The sequence below is a fragment of the Musca autumnalis genome, unplaced genomic scaffold, assembly GCF_047663935.1.
Source record: "Musca autumnalis isolate F117 unplaced genomic scaffold, ASM4766393v1 scaffold_1, whole genome shotgun sequence".
Taxonomy (NCBI): domain Eukaryota; kingdom Metazoa; phylum Arthropoda; class Insecta; order Diptera; family Muscidae; genus Musca; species Musca autumnalis.
This window is the reverse complement of record NW_027411644.1, coordinates 245,073,387-245,093,692: the sequence shown is the minus strand read 5'-3', so window position 1 is coordinate 245,093,692 and position 20,306 is coordinate 245,073,387. Positions and strand designations below refer to the sequence as shown.

Here is a 20,306-nt window from a genome sequence, read left to right as displayed (position 1 = left end):
ATTTATAGCTACATCGGTCTGAAAATGTAGCTAAAAACGTCAAAATATCGTAAATCGGGGGGTACCGTTATATGGGGGCTATACCAAAACGTGGACCGATATAGCCCATCATCGAACTTGACCTGCCTGCAAACAAAAGACGAATTTTCCCAAAATTTCAGCGTCCTATCTCCATTTTTGTGGATGCTAGAGTGATTACCACAGACGGACGGACGGACGGACGTGCACAGATCGACTCAGAATTTTACCCTGATCAAGAATATATATACTTCATAGGGTCGCAAATGAGTATTTCGATGCGTTACAAACGGAAAAACAAACTTAATATACCCTCCATACTATGGTGGAGGGTATAAAAAGTTAAATTATTAAAATATTAATATGTATATCAAAATATTAAATTATAAAAAATTATATATTAAAATGTTAAAATATTAATGTATTAAAATATTAATATGTTAAAATATTAAAGTATTAAAATATTATTTGGCCCTTGGCTCCTTATAGGAGTTTAAAGGAATAAATATAATATATATAAAATATTATAATATTAAAATATTAAATTATTCAAATACTAAATTATTAAGTTTTTAAATTACTAAAATACTAGCAAAGTACCCGCTACTTCGTATGCGGAAAGTATATACAAAACAAATAAAAAATGTATAATATATAACGGTGAACATGGGAAAATGTTTGTACTAATACCTATTTTAATTGATATCTATTTTCATGTAAGTAGTATTCGTACCACATAAGTCCGATTTTCCTCACGCCTACACATCAAGAGCCAGCCATAATTGTTGAGATATTTTAGTTGGGGTGCTCAGCGCCAAGACGACTTAACCCACCAACCGCGATCCTTATTTCCAGCTCTATATGTTCCCCCAAAACCATTTATAGTACTATGTAGTACTTTACATATAAATACGAACCCCCTCCTAATATTTCAAAATTCCCTTTACACAATAACAAATTGTACCAAATCCTGTACCATATAGTACAATTCGTATATTTATGGTACATATTTCCTAAATCTGAAGTTATTACCATATAACAACAGTAATCTTAATTCTAAATCTCAAATAGACCTGGATTCTATTCCAATACAAAATTGTACCATGCATTGTGGTACCCCTAAGACTACCAAATCCTAATTGTACCAAATTTAGTACTTTTTATAAACATAAGTACGAATTTCCAAAACAAACTCCAACAGTAATCTCAATTCCAAATTTCAAGATTGCAACTCTAGCTGTTCGCTCAATTCCAAATAGTACCAAATTTGGTACCATTTAGTACTTTTCGCACCCATAACCAAAAATTTCCATAACTACCTCAATCCTACACTTCAACAGGTATTTTAATTCCAAATTTGGGGATTGCAGCTATATCAGATCACCGAAATCCAAATTGTACCAAATGTAGTACTTTTCGTACCCATAAGTACAACTTTTCAAAACTACCTCAGTGCTAAGTTCAAACAATAAGCTTAATTCCGAATTTCAATATTCCAGATATATCCGATCACTCAAATCCAAATTTGGTACCATTTAGTACTATTCGTATCCATTGTAGGAATTTCTTAACGTACCTCTTTATCTTTATCAATCCTGCACTCCAACAGTACTCCTTATTCCAAATCTCGGGATTCCAGCTATATCCGTTCAACCAAATCCAAATTGTAACAAATTTGGTACCATTGGTACTATTCGTACCCATGAGTACTAATTTCCACAACTACCTCAATCCCACACGCCAACGGTAATCTTAATTCCAAATTTCAGGATTAAAGCTGCATCTAATCACCGTAATCCAAATTGTACAAAATTTGGTAATATTTTGTACTTTTCGTATTCAAAGTACGAATTTCCAAACCTACCTCTATCAGCACTCCAACAGTAATCGTAATTCTGAATTTCAGGATTCCAAATGTATTCGATCACACAAATTAAAATTGTACCAAATTTGGTACTGTTTAGTACTTTTCGTAGCCATAAGTACGAATTTTCCCAATCCCACACTTCCTATAGTAATCATAATTTCAAATTGCACTATTCCTGCTCTATCGGATCACTCAAATCCAAACTGTACAAGATTTGGTACCATTTAGTACTTTTCGTACCCATAACCAAAAATTTCCAAAATTACCTCAATCCTACACACCAACAGTAATCTTAATTCCAAATTTCAGAATTCCTGCTACATCCGTTCACCCAAATCCAAATTGTACAAAATTTAGTACCACTCAGTACTTTTTGTACCGACAAGTACGAATTTAGTACTTTTCGTTGCCATAAGTCCGAATTTTCAAAAGTATTCCAATCCCACACTCCAATAGTAATCTTAATTCAAATTTCACTATTCCACCTCTATCCGATCACCTAAATTCATATTGCACCAAATTCGGTACCATTTAGTACTTTTCGTAACCAATAGTACGAATTTCCTACACTCCGACAGTAATCCTAATTCTAAATTTCAGGATTCCAGCTCCATCCGTTCCCCCAAATCCAAATTGTACCTTATTTGGTACTATTTAGTTTCTTTCGTACCTATATGTACGAATTTCGAAAACTACCTCCATGTCTCAAACCTACACTCCAACAGTACTAGTAATTCCAAATTTCAGAATTCCAACTTTATCGGTTCGCCCAAATTCAAATTGTACCAAATTAAGTACCATTTAGTACTATTCGTACACATTTTCAAAACCACCTCCTTATATCAACTCATCTTCTAAACCTTGATTTTCATTCCAAATTTCAAGATTTTAGCTCTATCCGTTCACGAAATACCAAATGGTCAGTGAATCTCATTCCAAATTTCAGAACTCTAGCACTTCGCGTTTGCCTAATACAAAGGGTACCATATTTAGTACCTTTTAGCACTTTTCGTACCGTTTTAGTTCGAATTTCCAATAATCCAGCCTTATCGGGTGCCACCGTGGTGCAATGGTATGCACGCCCGCCTTGCACGCAGAAGGTAGGGGGTTCGATTCCCCGGCCAAGCAACATCAAACAGTTTTCAACGGTGGCAAAATACCCCTCAGTAATGTTGGCGACATTTCCTGAGTATTTCAGCCTTGAAAAACTTCTCTACAAGTGGTGTCTTAAGACACGCCGTTCGGACTCGGCGATAAACAGTAGGTCCCATATCATTGAGCTAAATATGAATCGGGGTGCACTCATTGATATGAGAGAAGTCTCCCTTGTCCCGTATGGGATGTTGTGGAACAATGTTTTTGTAGCCTTATCTGACACCTTGGGACCAAAAGTGACACTCCCTCAAAATGTCAAGATTCTAGCTCCAGCCGTTTAGCCTAAGCGTTGAGTGGGCGAGTCAGTGAGTCATCATTACTGAACTCTTTTATAAGTATAGATTAAAATCGTTAAAAATAAAAATCAAATGTCGTTCGTTGGTAAGGCATCAGATGAGAACGGCTGGACCGATTTGGATAATTCTTTTTGTGAAATTTCCAAACCTGCTGAACCTAATTTCATGCAGTTTTCAGGAAATGTTCACCATTTTTTAACTTTTATGATTAGGTCGCTTTACTAGGAGAAATGGACGATAACACTGTGCAACATTTTTAAGGTGATCTAGTGCAAACAATTCGAACTGAGGATTTTTTGAAAGTACAGACCCAAACGACAAGAAACCCTAGTTGGGTTTTGTTGTGTCAGATCCAGCTCGGATTTTATGGCCCCATCTAAACATGGTTAAATATTGAGTTTTTAAAGAAATTCGGGGCTATATCTCTGAAACCAATTTGAATCTTCTTCTGACCTCTGAAGCAAATTTGTAGATAAGGACAAGAATACAATATTTGGAGAAATAATGAACTCGAAAAACTACATTTATTGCTTCAAATTTCAAAATATATGCAAAAATACCACAATTTTTATAAATTTCGTACCGTATCTCCAAAACCGTTAATTTTTTCTGAATATTTTCTTTTGGAAAAATATTCCCTGGAATGTAATACACAACTCTTCAGAATATGTCATTGTTGTAAAATGCCTCTATCCCGTTGTTTTCAGTACACTTTTCAACGACGATTTAATAAAAATGTCAATAATGTAGTGAAATCCGAAATGCGAGAATAAACTCTTGGTGTGAACTGTGTTTGAAATACGTATTGTAAAAGATATGATGCAAAATACCGCTGAAACAACATGAAGTAAGCATTTTAGAGCTTCAGAATGTTGTAAAGAATTGTTGAGAACTTTATTTGGAAGATTTTTGCAAAATGTTACTTGGTTCAACTCCCAATAGTTTAGCCGATACTGACCAGAATTTCAGCAATTGTGTAAAATTTACTATATTTTATAGATTTCTGCAAAAGATAATTTCTACTAGTTTAGGGCTACAATATTGCTAAAGACAGCAAGGCCAAATTCCTATTCGTTTCTGAGATAAATGCCTGATAAATGCAAAAAAGTGTAGATTTAGCCCGGTTTAGATGAGGCCATAAAATCCGAACTGGAACTGACAGGACAAAACCCAACTAGGGTTTTTGTAGACTAAATATGTACTTTCAAAAAATCCATTCTAGAAGTTGTGTGCATTTTCAGTGTTGCATAGTGTAATAAATCCTAAACAGCATCAATGGGCGAAAAAATTCGACAAAGTCCGTAAGAGAAAAGAAAAGTTACAGACAAAATATGTCGATGCATATAAAATCCTCCTCGGTTTGACAATGGACCGAAGAAGTGAGGTAGAAAATCGCAATTTTTGAATTGTCAAGCATAAAGTCCATCAAAAGTTATCTTTAAAACTCATTACGACGGTCCAGCAACGCGGACCGTGGTCTGTTAGTATTAAAATATTAATGTATTAAAATATTAAACTTTTATTAGATTGGGATAATGATGTTTGGAAACTCGATTATTCGTTTTTCGGGTTGATAGATGATGATTAAAGATGATCAGTCAATAATTCGATGTTTCTGTGTTTGGATGTATGCGATTTGAAGATGATCTGGAACTAGATGGTTCGTTGTTCGGGTTCACAAATCATCGCGAACTTGATGATTTGGTGGTTGGTCGGCAACCCAGTGTTCGTGTTGCAGTTGTATGGGAAATCTGTGATTCGGTGTTCGTGTAATCGTGTTAAGGTAGTTTGAAAATAAAAAATAAAGTTCCATTTCCCGTATACCTCCACCCTAAGCGGTGAAAAGTTTGCAAGGACTTGAGCAGAAGCTTTATTGTCTTATATGTGTTTTAGCGTCATGTAGCACATACCTTATGTAAAACCGACTTGACTTGCTTCATATAAAGTTGCCCTACAGTTTCTAAGTTTAATTTGCTTGTGATATTTTTATACCCTCCACCATAGCATGGAGGGTATATTAAGTTTGTTTTTCGTTTGTAACGCATTGAAATACTCATTTGCGACCCTATAAAGTATATATATTCTTGATCAGGGTAAAATTCTGAGTCGATCTGTGCACGTCCGTCCGTCTGTGGTAATCACTCTAGCATCCACAAAAATGGAGATAGAACGCTGAAATTTTGGGAAAATGCGTATTTTGTTTGCAGGCAGGTCAAGTTCGATGATGGGCTGTATCGGTCCACGTTTTGGTATAGCCCCCATATAACGGTACCCCCGATTTACGGTATTTTGCCGTTTTTAGCTACATTTTCAGACCGATTTAGCTATAATTTGACATATAGGGTTCCTATGTGTCAATAAACTTATATAACAAAAGTTGTGGACATAGGTCCACGTTTTGGTATAGCCCCCATATAACGGTACCGCCCGATTTACGGTATTTTGACCTTTTTAGCTACATTTTCAGACCGATGTTGCTATAATTTGACATTTAGGGTTCTTAAGTGTCAATAAACTTATGTAACAAAAGTTGTGGATATAGGTCCACGTTTTGGTATAGCCCTCATATAACGGTACCCCCCGATTTGCGGTATTTTGCCGTTTTTAGCTACATTTTCAGACCGATTTAGCTATAATTTGACATTTAGGGTACTTAAGTGTCAATAAATATATATAACAAAAGTTGTGGACATAGGTCCACGTTCTGGTATAGCCCCCATATAACGGTACCCCTCGATTTACGGTATTTTGACGTTTTTAGCTACATTTTCAGACCGATGTAGCTATAATTTGACATTTAGGGTTCTTAAGTGTCAATAAACTTATATAACAAAAGTTGTGGATATAGGTCCACGTTTTGGTATAGCCCTCATATAACGGTACCCCCCGATTTACGGTATTTTACCGTTTTTAGCTACATTTTCAGACCGATTTAGCTATAATTTGACATTTAGGGCTCTTAAGCGTCACTAAACTTATATAACAAAACTTGTGGAATAGGTCCCCGTTTTGGTATAGCCCCGATTTACGGTATTATGACTTTTTTGGTTACATTTTTAGACCGATTTATCTATAATGTGACATTTAGGGTTCTTAAATATCAATAAACTTATATAACAAAAGTTGTGGACATAGGTCCACGTTTTGGTATAGCCCATATATAACGGTACCCCCGATTTACGGTATTTTGACGTTTCTAGCTACATACATTTTCAGACCGATTTAGCTATAAATTGACATTAAGGGTTCTTAAGTGTCAATAAACTTATATAACAAAACTAGTGGACGTAGATCAATGTTTTGGAATAGCCCCTATATAACATTACCGCCCGTTGACAGGTATTTTGACGATTTAAGTCGCATTTCTAGACCGAATTAGCTATAATTTGATATTTAGGGTTCTTAGTGACCAAAAAACTTATATTCGAAAAAATTATGAACATAGGTACATGTTTTGGTATAGCCCCATATAACGGTACCTCCTGATTTTCGGTATTTTGAGATTTTTACCTACAAGTTTTAACCGAATTAGCTGTAATTTGAACATTTAAAGTTCTTAGTGGTCACCACACCTCTCCACCAAAATTGTCTGAAATTTTGGGAAATTCATATTTTGTTTGCAGGCAGGTCAAGTATAGCCCCCATATAACGGTATCCCCGATTTACGGTATTTTGAAGTTTTTAGCTACATTTTCAGACCGATGTAGCTATAATTTGACATTTAGGGTTCCTAAATGTCAATAAACTTATATAACAAAACTTGTGGACATAGGTCCACGTTTTGGTATAGCCCTCATATAACGGTGCCCCCCGATTTACGGTATTTTGACGTTTTTAGCTATAACAAAAGTTGTGGACGTAGGTCCACGTTTTGGTATAGCCCCCATATAAGGGTTCAGACCGATTTAGCTATAAATTGACATTTAGGGTTCTTAAATGTCAATAAACTTATATAACTAGTGGACATAGTTCCATGTTTTGGAATAGCCCCTGTATAACGTTACAGCCCGATTTCAGGTATTTTGACGTTTAAATTCACATTTCTAGACCGAATTAGTTATAATTTGATATTTAGGGTTCTTAGTGACCAAAAAACTTATATTCGAAATAATTACGAACGTAGGTCCATGTTTTGGTATAGCCCCATATAACGGTACCTCGGTATAACGGATTTCGGAATCCCCATATCACGGATTTTCGGTATTTTGAGAATTTTACCTACAAGTTTTAACCGAATTATCTGTAATTTGAACATTTGACATTTTAAATTCTTAGTGGTCACCACACCTCTCCACCAAAAATTGTCAAGAAAGGTCGATGTATTGATAAAGCTCCCATATAAAACTACCTCCCGATTTTCTGTAATATGATTTTAGCTACAATATTAAACCGAACTAGCAGTAATTTGACATTGAAAGTTCTTAGTGGTCACAACACCTCTCCATAAAAAATTGTCAACATGTTCCATGTTCCATCAACAATTTTCAACATAGCCCCAATATAACGATACTTCCCGATTTTCGGTACTTTGAGGATTTTACTTAAAATGTTTTACTACGTAGGTCCATGTTTTGGTATAGCCCCAAAACAAACCTCCCGATTTTCCGTACCTTAGCTTTATTTTTTGGACGAACTTTCTGTAATTTGAAATTTAAAAGCCAACAAAAATTCTGCAACAAAAATTGTTCATTTAAGTTCATATTTTCGTATAGCCCACATACCTCCGAACTAGCTGTTAATGACATTTAAAGTTCCCACGTTATGTACCGATTTTCGGTATTTTGAGAATTCTATCTACAATTTTTAACCGAATTAGGAGTTATTTGACATTAAAGGCTCCCATCAAAAACTGTCAACATAGGTCCATGTTTTATTATAACCCCCATATAACGGCACCTCACCATTTCTCGCCCACCAAAATTTGTCAACATACATAGATATAGGCACCATAAAAAAGGGCATCCAGAATGATACATTTTATGTACATTATCTGACATTTTAACGTACCCACTTAAAGTTGGGGACAGGAATGAAAACTAATTATTCCATTTTAGTTCAGAATATTTTATGGTGGAGGGTATGAAAAGTTCGGCCCGGCCGAACTTAACGTTTTTTTACTTGTTTTAATTTGGTAGGTAGTAACATATACCACAATTGGCCACTAGTATAGCGGGAAAGTCACAAATAAGTATATAGTTTTTATTAGTTTTTAAAATAATTTAATTTATTTTTTAAATAGTTTCCAACCCCCAGTGTGTTTACCGCATCCAACTAACCACCACCACTACCATGTTACATAAACCGGAAAATGAAACATAAGCACGCACCGGAAGGAAAGAAAATGCGCAAACATAAATTTTAACAAACGGATAAACAACGACATTTTCCAACAACAACAACGAAAACAAATACATAAAATCAGCATCAACGTCTGACCACCGAGAGCCACGGTTGAGACAATAGTATTCGGAATTCTGAAACGTTGGTTAAAACGGCGACCATTGGTATAGCAATAAACACCAACAACACATGGAAAAGGATAAACATGGCCGTGGAGACAGACACACACAGCGGAAACAAATACACCACAAACATACAAAACAACAAAACTATTTATTTTGTATGTCATAAATATATATGAGAGGAAAGAAAAAAGGGCCAAAGTATAGCGGGAGCATTGAACAATTTTATAGATTTGTATTTATGTATGTACGTTACATGTTAAACATCCATACGACGATACATTTATCTGACCATGCTCACGTGTTGCCTGTTGTATTTACTTACACAGATGAGGTATTTAATAAACAAGTCTGTTGTATGGTCAGTCGTCGTTCGTTTGGTCATGTTTGTCGGAAGTCGGTTAAGTGAAAATTCCGAAAAACGAGAAACAAACATGATAAGAAATGATGAAGCATGCAATTTCATGTATGAATATGTATGTATGTATACATCCCAGCTGTAGTTGTACACGAAAATAATTCGAAACAAAAACAGGGAATAGGATGATCTACTGAAAATTATTCGTAAAGTACAGAGGCTGTAAATCGTGGATGATGATGATAAAGCGACTGCTTGCTGGTTGCAGCAAAAGTAAATTGTAGTAATTGTGAATGTCAGTGAAAGCAAGATATGAAAAACGACATTGGCCCAGAAAACATAAATATAGGGAGAACAACTTTTGAGGGCAGGTACTTGGTCAACTGGACCCTATTTACTTTTATCTATAAATATAAAAGAAGTGAGTGACTCGCTGACTGACTGATTCATCAACGCCCCGGCGAAATTTTGAGTGTGGGTTGATGGAGGTGTGTAGGGGTGAGATAAGGCTGGGTTTTTGGAAATTCTAACTAGAGGGGTACTTAAAATACTAAAAGGTACCCTAGTACCATTTTTATTAGGCAAACGGGCAGAGCTAGAATTCTGAAATTTGGAATTAGGGTCAGGGATGGAGAATTAGAAAGATGTACCAAAGGGTTTTTGGAGATTTGACCTAAAAGTGTACGAAAAGTACTAAAAGTTACTAAATCTAGTACCAGTTGTATATTTTGAACGGATATAGCTAGAATCTTGAATTTTGGTACGGGAATCAATGTTGGGAAGTGGCGTCGATATAAGGAAATGGTTTTGGAAATTCTTACATATATACTAAATGGTACTAAATTTGGTACAATTTGCATTTAAGGGAACGGATAGAGCTGGAAACCTGAAATTTGGAAATAAGATTGCTGTTGGAGTGTAGGATAGATGTATGGAGGTTGTTTTGGAAATTCGTACTAATGTGTACCAATAATACTAAATTCTGTACAATTGGATCTTGGTGAACGAATAGAGTTGGAATGCCAAAACTTGGAATTATGATTATCCAACAGAATTGCCATCTGAAGGCAGATTTTGAAATTCGTACTTATGTGTACAAAAATTATTAAATGGTACTGAATTTGGTACTATTTGGTATTGGTTGAACGGATAGAGCTGGAATCCTGAAATTTGGAATAAAGACTACTCTTAAGTGAGGTATTCAGATACGAAGATACTTTGAGAAGTTCGTACTTATGTGTTCGAAAAGTACTAAATCGTACTAAATTTGGTACAAATTGGATTTGGATGAACGAATCCTCCTGGATTTTGGAATTAAGATTACTATGCGTAGGAAAGGTACTAAATACGATTCAGAAAGCTGGACCATCAACGGTTGTTCGATGTTAAATTTCGTAAGCAGTACGCCTACTTGGGTGGCTTGGTGGTCGAAGTTGAATGATGGATCTTCTACAACTGAACCTATTTTCGTGAACATTTCAGAGAATGCACGTGGTAAAGATAGGCCATATATTTTGTTGAATTTCGGAGGGGGCAGGGTACCTCCCCTATGCCCTACCTTTTTAAATATGTTATATGTTCAAAACAACTGAACCGATTTTCATGAAAATTTCAGAGAGTGTACAAGGAGGACCCATGGTGAAAATAGGCTATATATTTTGAATTTCGGAGGGGCGGAGTACCGTCCCTATGACCTATTTTTTAAAAACGCTATTTTAACAAAACTTACGATTGTATCGGTTAGAAAATTAATTTACAAGGCGACGGTGATTGAATCTCCGGCCACGCCCAACTTTTTTAAATATGTTATATCTCTGAAACTACTGAACCAATTTTCCTAAAAATTTCAGAGAATGTACCGGGATATGCCTTGCTCAAAAAATAATGTATATTAGGGTTATGACTTTTTGCCATTTTTTTCAAAAATGATTTCCTGTAGGAGGAATGAATGAACTTTTGCCTAATAATCACTACGCTATCGTTTATTCCATTGAAATATAAAAAAATTTCACGCACAAATCGATTTTTGAAAAAATATACGAAATGAAATTTTTTTTTTGTCAAAAATTATTTTTTGTTGCACGAATGAATAGATATATGCCTACTAATAACTATTATTTCATTTAAATATTGAAAAAGATCATGTACAAACAACTTTAAAAATTTTTTAATTTTTTTTTGTTTTTTGTTAAAAAATTATATCTTTAAATAAAAGCGTTTACGACATTTTTACGATTCTCAGAATTGAAGAAAATTAGTGAGAAATAAATGGTATGTCAGTTTAATTATCTCCCGGTACATTTATTTTGTGCGTAAGGTTTTTTCACCGAATCACCTTATAATTGTGATTTTATGTAATCTTATGGCAAAACTCATCACGCTATGATACAGGGATATGAGGTTGTAAAAAATCATAACCCTAATGTATGTATATATTTTCAGCAGGGTTATATTCTGAACCGATTTTCATGTAATTTTCAGATGATGTACATGGATGTCCCCTGGTGAAAAAAGGTATATATTTTGTTAAATTTCGGCGGAGCGGGTTATTCCCTGTGCCCTATTTTTGTACATGCTCTATATATGAAAGACTTTCGAACGTGTCCGCTTCCCCTACCCTGGGTACATATTTTAGCCACAAGACCCGATCACTCCCACTTTCTTAAATTTGCTACAAATCCACATGTTTAGCATAACGAAGCTTTGGTCTTAATGGAAAGCAAGTGTTTAGATTAGAAGGCATGATATCTATAGCTACAGCTTCATCTGGTGTATAGGATACATTATAAGAAAGTGAAAGGACGCACAGTCGGTCCTTAAGTTGCCACTGGACATTGATTTGAATACATGCAATATTAAATAGAAGTTATCATCTGGAATGAACGAATAACACATAAAAATTTCCAAGAAGCTTAAGATCGATTCTTGAAGTATTTAAGAAGCCATTCACGTTGAGATTTCAGACAAACGCTTCCAGATATACTATTCCAGCAGTTGAAATAAATGCATGTCTCAAGTCATCAGTTCTTTGGCGGTATGTTAAAATTGCATATCGACACCAACATTTCAGAATATTTATACCCTACTAGCGGACCCGGCGAACTTCGTCTCGCTATTAAGGATTAAAATTTCATACAAAAACTCAATTTTCGATTTTTCCAATTTTCCGACTTTTCCAGAGAGATTTTCCAAAATTCTCTTCCGTAAAGACCTTCTCCTCGAAAATACGAATAACTGACAAAAAATTTTACAGAAATCGGCCTAGCCGTTCTCATTTTATGAATTACTATACATTTTTTACACCATTTTTATATATATACTAGCGGACCCGGCGAACTTCGTCTCGCTATTAAGGAATAAAATTTCATACAAAAACTCAATTTTCGATTTTTCCAATTTTCCGACTTTTACAGAGAGATTTTCCAAAATTCTCTTCCGTAAAGACCTTCTCCTCGAAAATACGAATAACTGACAAACAATTTTACAGAAATCGGCCCAGCCGTTCTCATTTTATGAATTACTATACATTTTTTACACCATTTTTATATATATAGATAGATAGATAGATGGAAAAGGGTATTATAAGTTTGTTTTGGTAAAAATTCATGTAACACCACGAAATATTCGTCGGAGACCCCCCAATGTGGTATACCAATCTTCATATCTCGACGAGATAAAGCGATTTTGAGATGTGTGTCTGTCCGTCCGTCCGTCCGTCTGTCCATTATAAATTGTAAACACGCTCCAGGCCGCAATTATGGACCGATCGTCACGAAATTTTGTATGGAGGTCGGGTTCAGATCAGAATAGATCCCTATTCTTATTGGTGATGATCGTGAAATATTTAGCGGGTGAAATGGACCAAAAACATAATATTTATCCAATTTTCTAGCGGCTCTGTAGGTCTCAATAATTGTCCGATCAACCCGTAATTTTAAATAAGGTAAGAGTACATCACAAAGGAGAAGCTTGCAATTTAAGATGGCGATCGGATAATATTTAGAGGGTTAAATGGACCAAAACTTTTGTGTGAAAATTGTGAAAATTTTTAATATACAGGTTATATCTTAATTCCTGGAAGTGACATCCCGGACAAGTGAGATATACTTGAAAGTGGAACGCTTGACCTTTCAGTTGATGCCAATTATGTTGGTGTGCATGATCAGATAACAGAGTTACAGCCTAATATATTCCGTTGTTTCTTTGTAGTGTAATAATAAACTCGCTAGAAGTCGCAATTATACATCAGTAGTCACGAAATTTTGAACCGGGTAAAAGTATAGGTCGAAAAAGATGCCTAAAATTTTGAATGATGATCTGATATTTTTAGCGGGTGAAATGGGCCATTACTTTTGTATGAAAAATATAAAAAATTTTATTTTTAGTCGATATTTTAATTCCTTGTCCTATATTTCGCAAAGTAGCCTACATATGGGAAAAAACTGCTGACCTTTCCTCTGATGTAAATTGCAATAAAGTGTTTGCTAGATAACGGGCCTACTGCTTAATATATAATGGGTTCTGTGTAGAGAACCACATTTTTACACCATGCCTCTCCAAAAGTTTATGTAACACCACGAAATATTCGTCCTAGACCCCTTATTTGGTATGCCAAAATTCATATCTCGACGAGATAAAGCGATTTAGCGATGTGTGTCCGTCCATTAATTATGGACCGATTGCAACGAATTTTTAATGAGGTTGGGTTCGGGCCTGAATAGAAATGATTAGTTTTTTCTGATGTTCGTGAAATGTTCAAGGAATTAAATGGACCAAAAACAAAATTTTAACCAATTTTAAACAACGTTTGAGTTTATGATGGAGAAGAAGCGTACAAACCAACGTGAAGATCACATAATACTTAGCGGGTTAAATAGACTGAAACTTTTGTGTGAAATTGGTAAAAATTTCAATAAGTGGGTTTCACTACATTTTAGTTTGTGTGAACTATATTTTCCCTTCCTGCTACAAAAATGTCTTTGTCATACTAAATAACTTTTTGGCTTTGGTCATAAATACATTTTCACAATCATTGAAAAGAAGTTCCGTGGATAGCGATTGTCCAGGGATAGTGGTATAGGGTATCCTATGGTCGGCTCCGTCCGACTATAGACTTTTCTTACTTGTTTTTATTTATAGTCACTTACAGATCCCGACTAATTAGCGATGCAGGAAAAATATAACTGACTTAAGAAAAGGTAACATAAAACTGTTTCTAGGGCCAGCAACGCGGAATGGGTGGGCTAGTTAGCTCCTAATCATCGGTTCGACCTATCGGCGCACGTAATGTCTGCACTATTGCCTAAGACCATCATTTTTACGATCTAGATGATTTACAACCTTAAACTGCGGATGTCGTAGTGCGGTTGTGAGCATGGTTAAGATGTAATCTTTAGACCTTTCTTTGTGACGTTTGGATAAGAAGAACTTTTGATCTCGTCTCGCTGTACTCGGTACCACTTTAAAGCATTTTCCTCCAAGGTGGTAAAAAGTGGCGAGAGTAAGCGATCGTTGGGGATGCTATTACACTCAGCATACTCTTTAAATCGTTCGGGGAAGACGAGAAGATCGTGGTCACCGGTCACCTCCGCGTCGGATATCGATGATGTGATGTATCTCAGCACTGGGACTGCAATTGACGTTTCGGGTCGAGACCCGTGTACGGAAGCTTTAACCTCCTCTTCTAATTCCCGCAATAAGTTATCAGCCCACGTACACGCTGAGTTATTTCCAAAGGTACTCCACGGTTTCATGTCCAGACTTCTCACTTTGAAGAAACAGGTAAGCCATTCTGGACTAAAGAAATCGGTTACTTCCAAATTTCCTTCTCGATGAATCCTCGTTGGCGATTGGTTTGCTTTTAGATCCTAGTACCTTATTTGAAATGAGCTAAATAATCCCTAACTTGAGAGCTAATTGATCCCAGACCTGATCTCCCCTTTATTAGGAATTCCATTCGAATTTTAATTTTCACTCAGCCTACGTTAACAACTCACATAACTCTCGAATTATTTATGCATTTACGATTGTGACAATGAATATATGCACACAAATAATAGTAGTTACAACAACAGCAACCATAATAAAACCAACAATACTCACCAACATCGGATACATCGGGTAACAGCATCTCCTCGCCACGTTGCCAGCTGGTTACCTTGACATATGCACGCACATAGTCTGGTATGGCACACTTAATCAATGCCGAATTTCCCAAAAAGACTTCGATGTTTTCCACGTGCACGTGAAATTGTCGGCGTACCACTACAATGAAAGTAAACACAAACACAGATATTAACGTAAATAGATGTATGTATGTATGTACATTTGTAGTACAATAAAGTTTTACACTTGGATAGAGTATATAAAACAGTGACGTGGAAATGATACGAACGGAAGTACAATATACACACAAGAATATTTTTGTTGAGAAAAATATGTGATAATTTTAGCCATTAGCCTTTGCTTATGGCGTGGTAAATTGAATGTCTACCTTGAGATGGAATACTAGAATTTTATTAAAATGTTAACTAAAAATCTAGGAATCCTTTAAAACCGCAAAAATTTCCATTACATTCCAATATTAAACGGATTTGAATGTATATATGTATGTTTATATAGTTTATACATACTATATCCAAATCCGCTTATATCCGGTCATGGTGTTGTTATGCCGGAATAACAGAGGAATGCTCGTCGTTTGTAGTAAAAACGTCCAGTCAAAATATATGTACATACATACATATGTGTTAAAACAAAAGTGTTATTTCCGGTTATGAACGAAAGGACATAAACAACGACCACAACAACAACCGTGGATGGCGATATAGCACAATCCAACGAACAGAAGTAATGGAGGAAAACAAATAGTCAGGCGGGTAGACAGACAAATGCAAACAAGTAGACGAACAAACAAAGAAGCAGAGAACGAACAAACGATTGCATCAACACAATTCCACTGGATTTCATGAGCAGTAAGGATTAACAGGTTTTAAACTGAATATTTAAAAACATGAAAACAAAAAAAAATTGAAAACAAAACTAAAAACTAAACCGAAAACAACTAAAAACCAGTCGGGTCGAGTTAAGTCGTATCGAAATAATCTGCACAAAAACATTTCTGCAGCTCAAAATTTATCTGTGAAAGTCAATGACTGCCAACAATGAATGTGGATGTGGTGTAGTCTGGTTTCTGTTGTTAGAGTACTTTGTATACCTCTTCTTCTTCTTATTCTGCTTTTGTTCAACTCGGAACGATGGTGATGGTGATTTTGGAAGCAGTGGTGTTAGAATTTTTAGACAAACTTTTGTAAGCAAAGCAAACAACGAAATTGAATTTGAACTTTTTATTCGGGAGGTTTTGCACTTCAAACTTTTACGGAGTCATGTAATTGGTCATGGCGTTTCAGCAACAAGAAGATAACTCTTTTTAATTGGACTAGTTAAATATATAAAGTTTTTCATTATTGTGATATTCTGGGGACGGACTTTAATGCATTTTATGTTCACTGGAATATTTGAATAACATCACTAAAATAATTTTATTAATCAATTCTTTAATGAAACCAATGTATAATCTTAGGTTTGATGCTAGGTTGGCAGCCGCTGGCCGAAACTTTACGGTTTCCGGTCAACCCGCCACGAAAGAACTCGTTGCCGTAGGATTGATTCATTAATTGGTTCATTATCTGGTTGTAGTAGTCCTAAATATCCCAAGCGAATATTATACAGACAATTTCCTTAAATCGCCAAGGTTTCTATCGACCTTATAGTCGCGAAAGCCGTAAGACTCCGACTCCAGTTCAATTTTGTTCAGAACTCCAACTCCGTAGTGGAGTCAGAGGATAATTTTAAAAATTTGTCGATATCTTGCGATAAATCTAAAAAAAACATTCATTTGAATACAATACAAAACTACAGATCCAATATGGTTATGGGAACAAAATGATCTTCAAATAAAGTTAAGTCTGGGAACTGCACTTTTCGAGTAACAAAACTTGTACAAAATTTTCAGGTTTCTGTTTACGTTCTCTCTCTTTCTGCAGAGTTCAGCTAATGCGTTTGTTTCTCACTCTCACAACTTGGCAATTTCGAGTTTGTTTCTTAAGTCATCTATTAAAATTGGTGAACGAAGTCGTAAAAGGGATTTTTGAAGGAGAATGGAAATTGAAAGATTCTTTATGTTTCACTATTTATTTAAAAAAAAAAGTAAGAGAGGGCTTTAAAAATCGTGGAATATGTAGGTGCGTTAATGCAGCGCTATACCAAATCACTGCACAATGGTCCCAAATCCAAATTTTCTGGCCAAAACTATTTCAACGTCCATTTTGTATTGAAATTAATTATTATTTATAATTAATGATAAAGAAAAAAACTTACTAGAAGACGAACGTGTATCAATTGAGCTCCAAATTCTTGGCAAAAAAAGGCAGTACAGATCAAGAGTTCCTATTGTTTTCGGCCATCAAATTGAATCCAAACAAACATAGTACAACATCCATAAAAAATATTTCCACATTGAGATCCTGGTGAGCGGCAAATTTGATTGTTAATTTTCATTTTTTTTAACAAATTAATATCACTCAAAACACAAACTAACGAGTAAACAAAAATCAACAACAAATATCAAAACAAAATAATCATATCAGCTGACCTTATCCAACCAAGTTTGGTTCGATAAACAAAACAAAAATATCGATTATTAGCTACTTCGATTAGCAGCATTGCCATCCATGTATATTTCCAGGGTTCGGAAATATGCAAAATAACACTCAAACACCCAAACGGAAACATATCGAAATAACGTCACCTGTTAATACCAATAGAACAAAGGCAAATATGGAACCAAATGAGTTAATAAACATTATAAAAGAAACAATAAATTCTAATCTGGATGAAAAGTTGAAGACCTTGGCTACGAAATCGGACATAGAGGAGATAAAATCGGAAATAAATTGTATAAGCTCGGAAATTAAGGCATTAAAGACCGAAAATCAGAGATTGAAAGAAGAACTAAATAATGTAAAGAATGAGAACTCACAATACAAAAAGGATATAAATTGGCTACAAAACCAAATTAAATCAAACAAATTATTTATCAAGGGAATAGCGAGTGCAAGCAATTCCAGAAAAGAGGTTCTTCATCTATTCAAGGAAAAATTACAAATTGAAGTTGATATAAAAAACGTCCATAAAGTGTATGATCGTAACCAAAAATGTCGGTAATAGTAGAAGTTGCAAATGACCAAGCTATGAATGATGTCTTCCGAAATACAAAGAAGTTGGCTGGATCAACTATTTCCATTGAACGAGATATGCTACCAAGTAAGCTACATCATAAGAAAGCGTTTTTAGCTCTAAGAAAGAAAATTCTATCGGTAAGCAAACAACACAAGGTCATTGTAAGGAATGATCAATTAAAAATTAAAGACCGTTGGTTCAAATGGAACTTTGATAACAAGCTTATGTCTGGTAATACTAATGGACTGGAAGAACTGGTGAAAATATATGGAGAAGATATAAGATCAATATGCTTGGATTATGGAGAACTAATTAAAGAAACTTCCAGCACCAAAAAACTAACAAGCACCAAAAACGCAACTACATCTTTTACTCTGTCTCTTATCTCGTATAATATAAATGGTTTAGAGAACAAATACTTGTACCCGTCATTTTTTGAATACATTAAACAATTTGATGTTCTAATATTGTTAGAAACACACTTAGAATCCGATAAAAATGAAAGGGCAAAATCCTATTTCAGTGGATTTTATCTATTTTTTGAGCCGGCCGTACGAAATAATAGATTTGGAAGAGCTATTGGTGGAAAAATAATTGGTCTAAACAATAAATTAAGAAATAAAGGCGTTGAATACATGATTACGAATTCTAATGAAAAGCTTTTTATAAAACTCATAACCAAAGAACAGACATTCTCTATAATACCCCAATATTTGAGGCCTGCTACATGGGACATGGAATTTAGAAACCTTAAGCAGTACTTTGTCACAGAAGAAATGCAAAATGTTATAATAATGGGCGATTTAAATATCAGAATCGGAGAAATAAACCAAAGTATCGGGGATATATACAAAGAACATTTCTACTCTGGGTACGATTTAAGAAGGTCGAGAGATAAAACTGTTAATCAGAGAGGCATTCAGTTCATTCAGTTATGTGATGATTACAATGTATTCGTTTTAAATGGAATAACGAGGGGAGACATAGAAGGAAATTTGACATATATTTCCCATTTGGGTGAGTCAGTTAATGATATATGTGCTGTGTCAAAAGAGGTATTAAGTAATATAGAAGAGTTTAAAGTCGAAGAAAAAATTTGGTCAGATCATCTCCCAATTTCGTTAAAAATAAATGTTTGTTCCTTGTCACAACTTGGAGAAAAGATGGAACTGCTACCGAAACTATTATGGAAAGATGAAAACAAGGCAGACTACCAGCGAATGCTAGACGCAAATATTGGTAACATCCCAGATGAGAATCAATTTGGCCTACATGACATCTGTGAAATTATAAAGAAATCTGCTACGAATGTATGTGCCCACAGAAAATCTTTTGAGCCAAAACAGAAATGGTACGATAAAAATTGCAATAAGGCAAGGCAAAATAGTTTTAAAATGCTAAAAGTGTACAGAAGAACAAGGGACCCTGAGGATAAAGCACGATACTTGGCAGAAAAGCGGAAATATAAAACTGTATGCAACAACAGAAAATCAGTTTATTATGAAACGATTGCGAATAAGATTAATACCATAAGACACTCAAAAGATTGGTGGAAGATGGCAAGAGAACTGCGAAATCAAAATCACATGATAGGTTCAAATATCAGTGCTGATTTGTTTAAAAATTATTATGAAAATCTATTAAATAATTCCCAAGTAATAACGATGATCCACTATGCACCACCATTTAAAGACGATATGGATCTAGATAGACCATTTTCAATGTTTGATCTCAAAAACGTTCTTACTAAAGCTAAACATAATAAGGCCCCTGGAGAAGACAGGATACCATATGAATTTTACATAAATGGCACGGAGGATTTTCATAGACTTTTACTCAGGACGTACAACAGTATGTATTCGAACACTAAACTTGATCCTATATTTACAAAATCAATAATTTTCCCGATA

General features: G+C 35.0%; 1 protein-coding gene across 3 annotated transcripts in view; it reads right to left on the bottom strand.

The window, feature by feature from the left end:
• Positions 1-20,306, bottom strand: part of Dscam3 (Down syndrome cell adhesion molecule 3) — a 457,425-nt gene that overhangs the window by 272,181 nt on the left and 164,938 nt on the right. For all 3 annotated transcript variants that reach the window (XM_073960642.1, XM_073960641.1, XM_073960643.1), the window contains exon 5: positions 15,259-15,420. In XM_073960642.1, the coding sequence (XP_073816743.1) occupies positions 15,259-15,420 (162 nt within the window). The remainder of the gene's footprint in view (positions 1-15,258; positions 15,421-20,306) is intronic.